This window comes from Lepidochelys kempii, chromosome 2 (genome assembly GCF_965140265.1).
Source record: "Lepidochelys kempii isolate rLepKem1 chromosome 2, rLepKem1.hap2, whole genome shotgun sequence".
Classification (NCBI taxonomy): Eukaryota; Metazoa; Chordata; order Testudines; family Cheloniidae; genus Lepidochelys; species Lepidochelys kempii.
In genome coordinates this window covers 225007523-225023475 of record NC_133257.1, presented here as the reverse complement: position 1 = coordinate 225023475, position 15953 = coordinate 225007523, and the positions used below count along the sequence as shown (strand labels likewise).

Genomic DNA, 15953 nt, shown 5'->3' with positions numbered 1-15953 from the left:
GAGTGAACATCATCCACAGTCTGATGCCTGAAATCCTCTTTTATAAAAATGAGAATCAGTACAAATGTAGTTCAGTTGCGATTACAGAAGTATTTATCTTGAAAGAAAGGATAAAAGGCCACATTCTGATAACACTGATACTGAGTCAGTGGAAAGAAAAGGAGGACTTGTAGTACCTTAGAGACTAACCAATTTATTTGAGCATAAGCTTTCATGAGCTACAGCTCACTTCATCGGATGCATTCAGTGGAAAATACAGTGGGGAGATTTATATACACAGAGAACATGAAACAATGGGTGTTACCATACACACTGTAATGAGAGTGATCACTTAAGGTGGGCTATTACCCGGGAGGTGGGGGAGGGGAAGACCCTTTTGTAGTGATGGTCAAGGTGGGCCATTTCCAGCAGTTGACAAGAATGTCTGAGGAACAGCGGGGGGGGGGGGGAATAAACATGGGGAAATAGTTTTACTTTGTGTAATGACCCATCCACTCCCAGTCTTTATTCAAGCCTAAGTTAATTGTATCCAGTTTGCAAATTAATTCCAATTCAGCAGTCTCTCATTGGAGTCTGTTTTTGAAGTTTTTTTGTTGAAGAATTGCCACTTTTAGGTCTGTAATCGAGTAACTAAAGAGATTGAAGTGTTCTCTGAATGGAGTTACTCCAAATTCACATAGTGTAAATGAGATCCAGATATAACCCATTTAGTCTAAATTAAGAAATAAAAAGGACATGGTCACATGAGTTAAGTATAAGAATAATGGGTGAGAATTTCAAAGGAACCTGAGGGTGCTAGGTACCCAGATCTCATTGGAATTTGGGCACCTAACTCTATTAGGCTCCTTTGAAAAGCCCAGCGAATATCCTAAAATGATTTTAAACATAATGGACCACGCTCTTCTTTCAGTTACACTCTTGAAAATCTGGACTCTGTTGATTTCACTGGAATTATTCCAGATTTATACCAGTGTAACTGAAAGTGGAATTCAGCTCACTTATATTTTTAATTGTTTTGAAAAGGCTGTTGAAGGCAGCAATAAGAGAAGCTCATGTAAACAGTTTTTAAAATGTCAGTTAAGTATTTTGAGACTCTAAAGCCATTGTGAGGTAGAACTGGTAAATTTAAATGAGCCTAGTCCTGCAAGCTCTCCCTCACTGGAACAATCATAGTGATTTCAGCTGATATCAGTGGGAGTTTTGTATACAAATAGCTTGCAGGCCTTCAGAAGATGGATGAGTGACCTGGTCTACTTCCAAATCACTATTTCCAAATCCATTCAGTCTTAAGAATCAAATGTATCTTTACAATCAACATGGCCAGTGTATTGGTGAACACAGATCTCATTTGAGTAAAATTCTGTTATTTTCAGAAACAAAACTGATCCCAGATATATGTTGTTGTTTTTTAAATGTGGCTCTGCTGTGTGTCTATTAACCTCTTCGATCCACATTTTGGATGTGCAGATCACAAACCTTGAAGAACAACTGGAGCAGTTTCGAGAGGAACTAGAAAACAAAAATGAAGAAGTTCAACAATTACATATGCAATTAGAAATCCAGAGAAAGGAATCCACTACACGATTTCAAGAACTGGAACAAGAGAATAAATTATTTAAGGTAATTATCCGACAGACAGGATATAGTTTCATTCATGTTTACCCTGAATAAATTCATTCTGGGATAAAATCAAGATCCTTAACTCTATTTGATGTTCAAGTGTTGTACTATTCAACATACAAAATATAAAAAAATTCATATAGCCATTCTTTATTTCATGTGATCTTCTATCATTTAAAGAAAAGGAGTACTTGTGGCACCTTAGAGACTAACCAATTTATTTGAGCATGAGCTTTCGTGAGCTACAGCTCACTTCATCAGATGTTTACCGTGGAAACTGCAGCAGACTTTATATACACACAGAAATCATGAAACAATACCTCCTCCCACCCCACTGTCCTGCTGGTAATAGCTTATCTAAAGTGATCAACAGGTGGGCCATTTCCAGCACAAATCCAGGTTTTCTCACCCTCCACCCCCCCACACAAATTCACTCTCCTGCTGGTGCTAGCCCATCCAAAGTGACAACTCTTAACATAATCAAGTCGGGCTATTTCCTGCATAGATCAAGGTTTTCTCACATCCCCCCCGCCCCCATACACACACAAACTCACTCTCCTGCTGGTAATAGCTCATCTAAACTGACCATTCTCCAGGTTTAAATCCAAGTTAAACCAGAGCATCTGGGGGGGGGGGGGGTAGGAAAAAACAAGAGGAAACAGGCTACCTTGCATAATGACTTAGCCACTCCCAGTCTCTATTTAAGCCTAAATTAATAGTATCCAATTTGCAAATGAATTCCAATTCAGCAGTTTCTCGCTGGAGTCTGGATTTGAAGTTTTTTTGTTTTAAGATAGCGACCTTCATGTCTGTGATTGCGTGACCAGAGAGATTGAAGTGTTCTCCGACTGGTTTATGAATGTTATAATTCTTGACATCTGATTTGTGTCCATTTATTCTTTTACGTAGAGACTGTCCAGTTTGACCAATGTACATGGCAGAGGGGCATTGCTGGCACATGATGGCATAGATCACATTGGTGGATGTGCAGGTGAACGAGCCTCTGATAGTGTGGCTGATGTTATTAGGCCCTGTGATGGTGTCCCCTGAATAGATATGTGGGCACAATTGGCAACGGGCTTTGTTGCAAGGATAAGTTCCTGGGTTAGTGGTTCTGTTGTGTATGTGGTTGTTGGTGAGTATTTGCTTCAGGTTGCGGGGCTGTCTGTAGGCAAGGACTGGCCTGTCTCCCAAGACTTGTGAGAGTGTTGGGTCATCCTTTAGGATAGGTTGTAGATCCTTAATAATGCGTTGGAGGGGTTTTAGTTGGGGGCTGAAGGTGACGGCTAGTGGCGTTCTGTTATTTTCTTTGTTAGGCCTGTCCTGTAGTAGGTAACTTCTGGGAACTCTTCTGGCTCTATCAATCTGTTTCTTTACTTCTGCAGGTGGGTATTGTAGTTGTAAGAAAGCTTGACAGAGATCTTGTAGGTGTTTGTCTCTGTCTGAGGGGTTGGAGCAAATGCGGTTGTATCGCAGAGCTTGGCTGTAGACGATGGATCGTGTGGTGTGGTCAGGGTGAAAGCTGGAGGCATGCAGGTAGGAATAGCGGTCAGTAGGTTTACGGTATAGGGTGGTGTTTATGTGGCCATTGTTTATTAGCACTGTAGTGTCCAGGAAGTGGATCTCTTGTGTGGACTGGACCAGGCTGAGGTTGGTGGTGGGATGGAAATTGTTGAAATCATGGTGGAATTCCTCAAGGGCTTCTTTTCCATGGGTCCAGATGATGAAGATGTCATCAATATAGCGCAAGTAGAGTAGGGGCTTTAGGGGACGAGAGCTGAGGAAGCGTTGTTCTAAATCAGCCATAAAAATGTTGGCATACTGTGGGGCCATGCGGGTACCCATAGCAGTGCCGCTGATCTGAAGGTATACATTGTCCCCAAATGTGAAATAGTTATGGGTAAGGACAAAGTCACAAAGTTCAGCCACCAGGTTAGCTGTGACATTATCGGGGATAGTGTTCTTGACGGCTTGTAGTCCATCTTTGTGTGGAATGTTGGTGTAGAGGGCTTCTACATCCATAGTAGCCAGGATGGTGTTATCAGGAAGATCACCGATGGATTGAAGTTTCCTCAGGAAGTCAGTGGTGTCTCGAAGGTAGCTGGGAGTGCTGGTAGCGTAGGGCCTGAGGAGGGAGTCTACATAGCCAGACAATCCTGCTGTCAGGGTGCCAATGCCTGAGATAAGCTATTACCAGCAGGACAGTGGGGTGGGAGGAGGTATTGTTTCATGATTTCTGTGTGTATATAAAGTCTGCTGCAGTTTCCACGGTAAACATCTGATGAAGTGAGCTGTAGCTCACGAAAGCTCATGCTCAAATAAATTGGTTAGTCTCTAAGGTGCCACAAGTACTCCTTTTCTTTTTGCGAATACAGACTAACACGGCTGTTCCTCTGAAATCTATCATTTAAATAATCTATTAATTGAAGAATATTCAGAAAAGGATACATGTAATTACAGCACGTTATGGATTTTTTTTTTGTAGGATGAAATGGAAAGATTGGGGCTACTGATCCAGAAATCTGAAGATACATCCATAAAGGATCATTGTCTAGTACCTGGGAAACTTGCTCAGATCATGCATGAAAAGGAGCAGGAAATAGATCATCTTAATGAACAAATAACAGCACTGCAACAGCAACTTGAAATCACAACAGACAACAAAGTATATTCTTTTGAAATCTTTTGTTTATATTTAAAGAACATGTTTATTTAGTCATTAATAGAATGCAGTGCTCTAACCTTCGAAATTAATTACTATTTATCAGTTATTGTATGGCTCTGACATTCTGTTAAGAAAATACATTAGAATTATATTTGCCTGTATTTGCTTATATAATCATGTATTCTTTGCTGTCTTTAAGTACTCCTGATCCTCTTGCAGCCTATCAGGATGCAGACATCTGAGTTGCATCTCAGCATACTTACTGAATTTATTCTACTGTCTTGTATATATGAGATATATTTAGTAGGTTGCATTTTGATGCCACCTGCTGGATAGTGCTTCATTTCTGAAATTTCTTCTTTTCAAACTAATGAAGCTATGAGTTCACTGAATATGTGTAAATGCAGCCTTTCTGATCATACCATGAACCATAATCCTTTTCTAATATAATATAACGCTTGCCAGATCTGCAAGGATTTCAGGCAAGAGACTTGCAGCACTATATTGATAAGACAAAGTGGAATAAGAACCATTTTCAATATTTTCCATACTTTAACTGTTCTAGCTTTTTGCTGCTTTCTAAACTACTATCAACACTTCTTTTTCTCCTGTAATAGACAATGGACCTGATTCTCCACTGGCTTGCATCCATTTTACATGAATATGATTCAGGGCTTGTCTGCTGTATGCATTAACGGTTTGATTTAGTCCTCTTTGTTAATGTGCATCAGCAGAATGCAAAGAGACAGTTAGAGCATAGCAGCTAGTGCAGGATAGATTCACCATCCCAGAAGAGGTACTTCTGATTTAAACTAGGATAAGCATGAGGAGAAACTGGCCCAATGTCTCATATCTCATGTAGAAAGCAAATTGGGTGATTTATTGTGGTGAGATTTTATCTTCTATTCAGATAGTTGTACGCATGACTCTATATACATTTTAATCATAAACATTGTCTCCAAACACAAATATTCTTCATTTCATATAGCCTTTTGGTAAGTCATAAAGAACAGCTGTGTGTACACTTAGGAGCTGGCTGAGCATTTTGGATTTAATCCCACAAGATGATATTATTTTTTCCCTTTGTTTCACAGTCAGGGCCTCTGCTGCTCTCGACCCCTGTTTGTTGCAGGCTTCTTTCCTTGGGCTATGTCCCAAAGCCCAGTCTTCAAACCCTGCCAGACCTGCCACAGGTCTTTTCCCCTCAGTGACAGGTATTCCAGCTGCCTCCACTGCTTTAGAAATTCTCACGTTCCATCAAAATGCAAAGTCTGCTGCATTTTCAAGAGCAGATCTGTGAAACTGAGAAAGGACAGACTGAAGTTGTTCCTTATGAAGTATTCTTTGAGACCTCTCTCCTCTTTGGGGTGTGAATTCCCCCCTTCTCATACATTGGCCTCAGCCTCTTAGCACTTCAGTGACTTCTCTGGATCCTGTAATCAGAGACTATGGGGCCTACTCAGAGACTTCAAAGCCTTTCAAGAAGAAAAGACACAGATCCTGTGATAGGGAGCCTAAAAGAAAAGAAGTAGCCCCAAAGGCCAGGAAGTAAGGAACCCTCAGGTCCCAGTACAAGTACTGCTAAGGCTGCTATCTCCTTGGGCACCAAGACACCAGTACCACCAAAAAGGACTTCCAACGTGCTGCTTGCTGGAAAATCTGTCAGCAAATAACCCTATGTGGCAGCATTGTTTCGGAACCCTCCAAGCACAGGGACTCCTCAAAGAAACTGTCCTCGACCCCAACAACCTTCTTCCTCGGACCACAGAAATAAAGAGTGTACAGACCATCCATCTGTACTGTCTCCACTGCTCAGTATATTTCAATCTGAGAAATAGTGCCCGAGATTACCGTTACCGAGCAGATTCTCCTCTCAAGACCTGTGAATGTCAGAGGAGCCTGAATGCCATCTGCTGAGAGCTGCCAAGAGGAATTTCCTGCCAGTAGCAACAAATCTTCTGGTGCTACCACACCCTGACACAAGAATTTGGCCACCAGTATCAGCGCAGCTACTGGTACCAGTTTGACCACCAGTACTGACACGGTCCCCAGTACCAATGCCTCTGGCTTCTCTGCTGGATGCTGACTCAGACAGTCCCATCCAGGATACCATTACTTTTCCATTCCAGTCTCCCTCTCCTGCAGTATATCCAGGGGATGAGACTCCAGGGGCCAGTCAGTGATTGTTCTGTTGGCCTTTTTAAGAACAACCATGGAGTCCCTCTCCTTTAACATATGCCCTGCCACACTGGGCTTTCTGGAACCTTTGGGCCCCTTACCGGCATCAGCTCTACAAAATGCCCTCACATAAGAGGACCTGCCAAGAGCAGCTGCCACCAGTACCCTGGGACTCTCTTCCCCACAAAGATCCTCCAGAAGAACAAGAAATGAGGGCAGAGGAGAAGGCATTGCCATCTAATAAATCCTCTTCCTCACCAGATGAGTTATGTCCCCTCCACCATCCTATGTGGATGACTGCAATATCTTCCAAGACCTCATGAATAGAATAGCTAAGACTTTATAGATCCCCTTGAAGAAAACAGAAGAACCACAACACTCACTGGTGGAAATGTTGTATACCTCTTCTCAAGGAAAGGTAGCCTTATCTATTAATGATGCCATGCTGTCACCAGCCTGTACAATATGGCAAACACCTGCTAACCATTCCAGCTACAGGCGAGGGGGCTGATATAAGTACTGTCTATCAGCCAAGGGTTGAGAGTGTCTTTTCACCCATTCCAGACCAAATTCTTTGGTAGATCAACTACTCACAACAAAGAATTTAAACAGCTGGATCTTTTTGGCCACGAAAGCTACTCTTTGGCCACACTACAGTTCAGGGTTGCCAACTATCATGCCTTGATGGCAAAGTAAGACTATGAATTATAGCAAATCTCTCACTGTATTGATTATTTGCCTCAAGACCAGAAGGACCTGTTTCAAGCCCTCATCACAGAAGGCCAGATGATCGCCAGAACTCCTTTGTAAGCTTCCCATAGTGCAGCTGACACAGCATCTTTCTTTGACTGCCACCATGGTCATTCATCAAGCTTCATGGCTGCAATCCTCCAGGCTCCCCAGGGAGGTACAAAATACAATGGAGGATTTTCCTTTAGAAGGGCCCAAGCTCTTCAGTGATGTCACAGATGAATCCCTGCACTCTCTCAAAGACCCTGTGATCTCTGGGCATCGGCATCCCTGCATCAAAAAAGAAAATATAGCAAATCACAGACACCTCAGTGATCTCACCAGTTCAGTATCCAACCTCCCAAAGACCACCAGAACACTTAAGAAGAGGTCCATGTTCCACAAAAAGGGCCCATCATCTGCTGTTTCCTCCCAGTCAGCGATTTTTCCCAAGCAGCCATTTTGAAGCTTTACTGAGGGCCACGAATCACTGCACTGTACGGATCTACACTGCATTGTCCTACCCTCCATGTACCCTATGGGGATTGCCTCTCCCATTTCATGCCTTCCTGGGAGCATATAATGTCAGAAAGATGGATACTAGAAATAGTTTTATCTGGTTACACCATCCAGTTCAACTCCCTCCTACCCCCACCTCCCCATCCCTTTTCAGTGACCCTTCTCACAAGGGTCTCCTAATCTCTCCTGCTTCCGGGGGGCAATCAAACCTGTTCCTTCCAACTTGATTAGAAAGGTTCTACTCCAAATACTACCTTGTGCTTAAGAAAAAAGGGGATGGAGACTGATCCTGGATCTCAGGACTCTGAACACTGTCATCCAGACACAGCAATTCAGGATGCTAATGCTAGCAGCAATAATTCCATCATTAGATCCGGGTTACTGGTTTGAGGCCCTCAACCTCCAGAATGCGTATTTCCATATAGCTGTGCATCCGGCTCACAGACCTTCCTACAGTTTGTCATTGATGATGACTGCCACCAGTACCAAGTTCTTCTGTTTGGTCTTTTGACCGCACCGAGAGTCTTCAGAAAATACCATAGCAGACACCCTGAGCAGGCATTTCAGCCAGTACCATGAATGGGAGCTGAGCAATCTGGTCTTTGAGGAGATTTGTCTTGCCTGGGGCTTCCCAGAGATAGACCTATTCACGACACTGTCTAACTTGAAATGCTGGTGTTTCAGTGTGGCTCAACTACTACATCAGTCAGAACATTCAGTTACCAGTTTTTTTTATCCCAAACCTCATACTTCAAGGGAAGAAGCCAGTCTTCATACTCTGGACATGAGAACAGCCCTTGCTTTCTCGCTCAATAGGACTAAGCCGTTCAGAGCTTCTCCTAGACTCCTAGTTTACTTCACAGAGAGAATGAAGGGATCATCAATTTCCACCCAAAAGTTATTGAAATGAATACATAGTAGCATGTTATAAAGCTTCCAGAGGCACCTAGAGAGACTGGCCATCCCACCAGGGCACAATTCACCTCTATAGCCCTACTTAACATATCACAGATATTTGCAAAGCTGCCGCATGGTCATCTGTGCACCCATTTTCCCAGCACTATGCTCTCAGGCTTGCTTCTAGGGCAGATGCACCCTTTGGTGAGGCTGCTCTCTGGTGTGTACTGAATCCATCTGCTCAGCATCCGCCATCGCCAGAGCGCTGCTCGGGAGCCACCTGAAGTGCAACACCCATTGAGACAACATCTTAAAGAAGGGGAGGTTACTTACCTATACAGTAATTGGAGTTCTTCAAGATGTTTTGTCCCTGTGGGTGCTCCACCGCCTTCCTTCCTTCCTCTCTGCTTTGGAGTTCTTACCCGTGGACTTTGTAGTAGAGAAAGAACTAGAGCAGCGAGGACAGGTCCTCCTTTCCCTATGTGCCCTTGGACCCAGAGCATGAGGATGTGTAGGGTGCAGGCATGGGGCTGCAGACACTGCTGACAAAAATCTCTGATTGAAACTGCACAGTCATACCCACGCTTGAAGTGGAGCATGCTGAGGGACAAAACATCTTAATGCACTCCAGGTGCTCTCTTTATCAAATGAACACTAGAAAACCCCCAGAAATGGTTGCTTGTGTCTAGGGGCTTATCTACATGGAGCAGGAATGCAGACTACGGGACTGTGATTTCTAAAGCGCACCAATGTGTGTTTCTCATTAACTGGTCCATATAGGACCTATTAGGTCCCCTACTTTAACTAGTGCTGTTAGAAAGAGTACTACGTTAAAGCACTCTAGGGAACATTACAAAGAGATTAGTCATTATAGTATAGGAGTAGTGAGTATAGTGTACATTACACATTACAGTATTTACAAAGAGAAAAAGTCCCGAAAAACCCTGATTTTTTTTTTGACCTATGTAAAACTCAAAAATTGCTAAAAATAACCCCCCAAATGAAGTTGTTAGATCGCGAAAAATAGAAGCCTTGCTCAGATTCAACCTATATTATCCCTTTCTTAATTTCATCCCATCACTCTTAGTTATATTCTCTAGCATGTTAAATAATTCCCTTCTCTCCTTGGTGCAAGATGTAGATATAAAATAAGACTAGACCTTAGATCAATATTTCCCAAACAATGGGTTGTGATGTGCCAGTGGGTCACAGAAAGGTTCTAGGAGGGTTGTGGATCCAATGCAGAGGGGAGGCTCCCCACCCGGCACTTACTCTGCAGCAGTGGTTCCTGTCTCATGGGGTGGCTGGGTCAAACCAGGTTGCAATGCCACTCACTCAAATTTTGCTCAGTCATCTCTCTGTCATGATGGAAGGGTGGCTGGGCCAAACCTGAGTGGCGCTGCAACCCTGTGCACCAGGTCGCAATGCCCGGAGTAGGAAGTCAGGCCCAAACCTGTAGGACAGGAGCTGCTGCTGCAGGGTGAGGGTGAGGCAGGCTTGCCCTTCAAACCCCCGCTGGGGCCTCCACCTAAACGAGCCGGTATTAGGGTTGCGGCACCAGGGCAGAGGGTGCTGCTGCAAGTGGCCAGTGCCCTCTCAGTGGGGCAAGGATGAGGAGGAGGTGGCGGTGGAAAAGGAGGACACTAGCCTATGATTTTGTGTGCCCCTCCCTTTCCAAAGATGGACCCTCTGCAGGTCACAAAATCAGTCAAAATGCAGTTGTTGGGTCGTCTTGCTAAAAGTTTGGGAACCACTACTTTAGATCAATCCCTTCAGTACTCTTCTAGACCTCTTCCTCCCTTCAGTGTTTTTGTTTTTAAAATCAGTTTCTTTGTGGCCTTTTCCAACTTTCAGTCTATTTGACTGAATAATATTGCATATTATACTTATGCCTAATTAAATGAATTTTGTGTGCAGGATTTCTTGATACTATGTGAATGCTGTGCTAAAATCCAAATAAAGAACTAACAAATTTATTAGAGCATAAGCTTTCGTGGGCTACGGCCCACTTCATCGGATGCATAGAATGGAACATATAGTAAGAAGATAGATATATAGATATATACACACATGCAGAGAAGGTGGAAGTTGCCATACAAACTGTAAGAGGCTAATTAATTAAGAAAGCTTATGCTTTGGCGATCATTAACTCATTGTTTGTTGCTATCCTTATCTTTTCTGTACAAGTATTGACTGACTGAATATTCTTGTTTGATTGCCTGCTACTTTTCCGTTTCCAGAACAGACTTTTTTTAACCTAAGAGATTTGAGCAATTCCTTATGAAGCCACGTTGACCACTTCTTGTTTCTGTCAACCTTATTCCTCTTACTCTGGTGCACCTGTATTATGGTGTGTTTAAGGGTCCTCCAGCATTCTTCTATACTTGTGGAATGAGAAGTTTCTCCCACTGAACGTTTCATATTATATTCTTAATTCTCCAAAACAAATTCCCTTGAAATCTTATACTCTTTTATTACTGCTGCTGTTTGTGAACTCTTTCCTTATTCTGGTAAATTTTTATGTTCACTGACCCCAAATTTCCCTTTTCTTCTCTTGTTCAAGCTCAGAAAGAAGTCAGTCTCTCTCTTGTTCATATTCTCCATTATCTGCATCATAAAGTCATCCTCTTCATAATTTAGGTACCTCAGTGAGGACATGTATTGGGCTGTTTCTGTCGTTCAACTAATTTCTGGGTAGTTAAGAATATGAATCTGGTAACTTCAAATATCATGAGTTAGTCCAGAAATGTATTGTTTTGCTCTGCTTGTATCATCACAAATCTCTTTGTTGCTGAATTGCTTTGACAGCATTATAGATTCTTTTGACAAATAGTGCTGCATCTCCATCTCTCTCTTCTTTCAGTTAAATTATTGTACAAAATAAATTATTTCATTACAGGTGGCTTGCACGGAATATAGCTTCATTTCATTACAGGTGGCTTGCACATACATGTAGAAAAGAAAATTCATATTATATTTGTGCTTAATATTGATATAGTTAAGGGCCTGTTTGCATTTACATTATAAATCCATTATATTTCACATTCCATATAAAAATCCAATATATAGTTTAAGTGGTGGCGTCAGTAGGGCTTTATTGTAATATAACCAGACGAATATATGTTTGGAAGGGTGAGCTGCTTCTTTTTAATGGTGAAGAAATACAGTATCTGACTAATCTAGTTGAATATAGTATCTAACTTGTGTATGCTGGAACCCTCAGTCTTGAAACTGTTATTTTCAAGACTGAGGATCCACTGCTTTTTTAGAGAGAGGGAGATTATTTGTGTAATATACTGCAAGATGATTTCTTTGAAGGTAATATGATTCAAAGAACCTTTGTTTCTTGGGTGCTGGAAGTCAAACTATGTCTAAGGCCCTGATTGTGCAAAGAGATTTATCTGCACAGACCTTACCACAGCTGGTAGTCCCTTTAACCTCAGTAATAATTTGCACAGGGGATGGATGTTGTCAGAGCTTTAGACAAGAAAGCTAGAAAAATATTATGAAAGCTTCAGCTTTCACATGTAGCTTTGTAGAAAGTAGATAGTTCAGTAAGCTCACACCTCTTTTCCAAGTCCTACATGCATGTACTTTGATTCATGTAAAGCTCTATGAGCAATAAATCATCCAGGCAATTTCATCTACTGCTACTATGCTGCTTTTACAAGATGTCAGAATGAATGATTAAACAGACTGCTGCCAGCAAATCCAGGAGAAAGCATAATCTGGTTGTTATCTAATATTAACTATTATAATAACTAGTAGCTATTAATTTATTTCATTGACTTTTTAGGTTATTGAAGAAAAAAATGAGCATATAAGAGAACTTGAAGCCCAGATAGAATGCCTAAAAAGTGATCAAGAGCGTGTGAAGAAAAACAGTGAAGAGGAAATAGAACAGCTGAATGAAGTGATTGAAAAACTTCAGCAGGAGTTGGCAAATATTGAACAAAAAGTACCTGTAGATGTTGCTTCCATTCAGGAGGATGCTGACAGTCTGAAACATGAACTTGATACAGTGTTGGCAGAAAAAGAAGCTTTGAAGAAGCAAGTGGAAGATAATAATGTAGAGTCATCCATGACAAAGAAGGAGCTTGAAGAAACTAAATTAAAAATGAACCATTTAAAGAAAGAACTAGATATCTTAAAGAGGGAACATGAGAGAGTAACAGAGAAATATAAGCATTTACTGATGAAAAGTGACAAGGCAGAAGTAGGGGACAGGAGCAAAGACAGAAGTGAAAAACTGGAAGAAGCCCTGAATGAGAAGTCACCAGAGCTCCTAGAAAATAAAATCCAGCTTAAGTCTGTGGAAGAAAATACAAAGATCACCATCAGCAACATGGAGATAAAGCTGCAGCAACTTCAGGCAGCTATTAAAGAGAGGGAATCTGAGTTGTGGCAGTGTTACAATCAAATAAAGGACTTGAAAGAGCAATCCAAGATAGAAACAGAAGTACTTAAAAAGAAAATACTGGAACTTGAAGAGATACTTCAGGAAAAGGTTGCTGCTGCTCTTGTGAGCCAAGTTCAGTTGAATGCAATTCAGGAGCAAAATAAACTGAGTCCGAGAATACAGTCATTTTCAAAAGGCGCTGAAGAAGCAAACAAAAATACACAAACAGAGAATGTAAATCACATAGCTAAAGAAGAGACCGAATCAAAATTAACAGAGAAACTTTCAGAGATGGAAAACCAGCTGGCAAAGGTGTACGATAACCTGGAGCTAGAAAAAAAAAATGCAGAAATTGCACAGAGAGAGGCTATAAAAAAAGAAAACAGACTATTAGAACTTCAGCAGTTACTAGAAGACATTCAGGAAAAACACAAAGAGGAGATTAAAAAGACCCCTAAACAGGGAGAGGTGCAAACATCTGAGGTAAAAAAGTGTATGCCTCATGATCTTTTGCTCATTTTGCATAAGAATCAATTATTTTTATGGGCTCTGTGGTGGGCGCACACATTTTTTAATAAGATTAAAGACATTGAATCTGTTCATGCAATAACAGAATATTAGTCAGAGCTGTGTTAGATATACATACTCCTCTGAGTTACAAATAGAACAAAAATTGCACTTTTGGTAAATTCCACTATTGATTTCCCATGGATATTTGAATAAAACATATCCAGCCTTTTCATGGGAATCAGGTGTTTTTAAAACTAAACATACTTCTCTCAATTTTTGTGAATATGTTCTGAAGATAATAAGATTGATGATGTCCTTGCCATGAATCTGCAGATTGATTTTTGAGGCACTGGAAGTCTTAAATGTATTTTTATTAAAGGTTTAATTTGGGGCATTCATATTAATTTAGGCCTTGAATCACAATGGGTCTTAGACATTGTGACACTCAGCATTGCACTGCCCATTTTTTAGGCACCTAAAAAATCACTGGAATCCACAAAGCTTGAGGTTAGGTATTAGGCTCTCTATATAATGAAACGGGAGAAAGAGGCACCTGAGAAAGCCAGCATGCTAGACAGGGAGCTGCCTAAGCTAGTCGAAAGGAAATGCTAATTGAAGGGATGTGCCCTATGCCTTGCCCTCTCAGGGTGTTAAGCCAGCTGCAGGGAGGTGCCTGTGTCTCTGCTTGGGATCCACAGCACGGAACCCTTTCCTGGAAGGGAAACGCCTTTGTTGCCTGAACCATTTCTTGCAAGAACAGCAGCGGTGTATGCCTAACTCCATCCAAAATGACTGGAGGTAGTGCCTCCCTTATAAGCTTTAGCCCAGTGTTAGAGTACTCATCCAAGATGTGTAAAACCCAGGTTCAATTCCCCATGCTGCCTGATGGGGGGGAAAGGAATTGAATAGAAGTCTTCCTCCTCTCAGGAGAATGCCTTACCCACCACTGTATTGGGCCTGCCAGCAAGATAGGTGTTCCCTTGCCTATCTTTACCAGGTTTGAGGTAGCAGTGCACATGCCTAGAGGCAGAAATGTGGGTGCTTAGGGGACTTTTACAGTGAAAATTTAGGCACCAAGTGAGTTTAGGTTCCTGCAGGGTTAGGTAGCAGCTGAGCGGGGCTTTTGTGGATCTCAGTAGGATCTAAATCTGGGACTTAGGCACATAAGTCCCTTTGTGGTTCTGGGCCCTAGTTATTTGTATATATTGCAGTGAAAATTTACAAGCAGGTATAATCCATTCAAAGGGATTCTTCTAACAGGGTTCTCTATCCATATATAACCAAGACCACAGCACTATCTAATCTATCCATTCATACAATTCCCTTTATCATAATATCAGAGCAACTCACAATCCTTTAATGTATTTATCCTCACAGCACCTCTCTGAGGGCAGGAAGTACTATTATCCCATTATACGGTTGGGGCAGAGAGGCTAAGTTTCTGTGTGATCTTGAGCAAATCAGTCCGTGACAGAACAGGGAACTGAACCTGGATCTCCCCAGGTCCCAGGATATCACCTAACCACTATACAGACCATCTCTCACTTCTTCAAGAGGAGTCTTTCCTCCTACTTCCCCTTCAGGCAGTCCAAAAAGCTAGTCTTTCTACCCAAATCCCATTCCAACTCCTGTCTAAAATAGTCACTTCTTACAACTATTAAAACAGTATGAATTCAACAATAACACATTTTTAACATTGCAACAACAGTTCAATGCTATTTGCTTTTAGGAAACAATGTTCTATTTGAATATTAAATTAGCAATGTTACTCCATCTATCTGGAATGAACAGGCATGAAAACACGTGTAGCTGAAGTAAGCTGATCTCACAAAAGTATAATGTAAATTTCAATTTAGGATGCTCTTATAATGTAAATACCAAAGCCACTACAGCTTGGTCCTGCTTTGGATGATTTAGTTTCCTTGCTCTTATCTAATGTCAGGAAAAGCATCTTCATTGCACAGATACCTACTTTCCAGTTTTGACTTGTTAACATGATCAATATTAACTTCATTGTCATTGCCATTTATTAAAATTATGGAAGCCAAAGTTCAAAGAAACTTAGTGTTTTATTCTTGTCTCCTCATTTAATAATAGTGAGGTTGTGATAGATCCAATGGCTTGCCACATTCTAGGCCCACTGCCTAATGTCTGAAATTTCCCACTCCATGGATCAGATTTAGAGGTGAAGTATATGGGGGTTAAATTACACATCTATGTAATTTATGTGCCTAGGAGGCAAAAAGACAGTCATAGTAACAAACACAGCCAACAAGAGGATTAAGAAGGGGTAAAAAAGTGTATGTGGTTTGAAAGATATTCCTTTTTCTCTTATACCTTTTTAAAGTAACCTCCTTTGGTTACTTTCTACAATGACCTGGCCTTATACCTCTTTAATGTTTAATTTATGCCAATTTTTGTTCACACTGCCTTCCA

General features: G+C 41.4%; 1 protein-coding gene across 16 annotated transcripts in view; it reads left to right on the top strand.

Annotated features, from left to right (window-relative positions):
• AKAP9 (A-kinase anchoring protein 9) overlaps positions 1-15953 on the top strand; it is a 209566-nt gene that overhangs the window by 169904 nt on the left and 23709 nt on the right. For 15 of the 16 annotated variants that reach the window (XM_073333994.1, XM_073333991.1, XM_073333990.1 and 12 more), the window contains 3 exons: positions 1468-1620; positions 4106-4285; positions 12405-13490. In XM_073333994.1, the coding sequence (XP_073190095.1) occupies positions 1468-1620; positions 4106-4285; positions 12405-13490 (1419 nt within the window). The remainder of the gene's footprint in view (positions 1-1467; positions 1621-4105; positions 4286-12404; positions 13491-15953) is intronic. The other variant, XM_073333995.1, reaches the window with a different exon arrangement.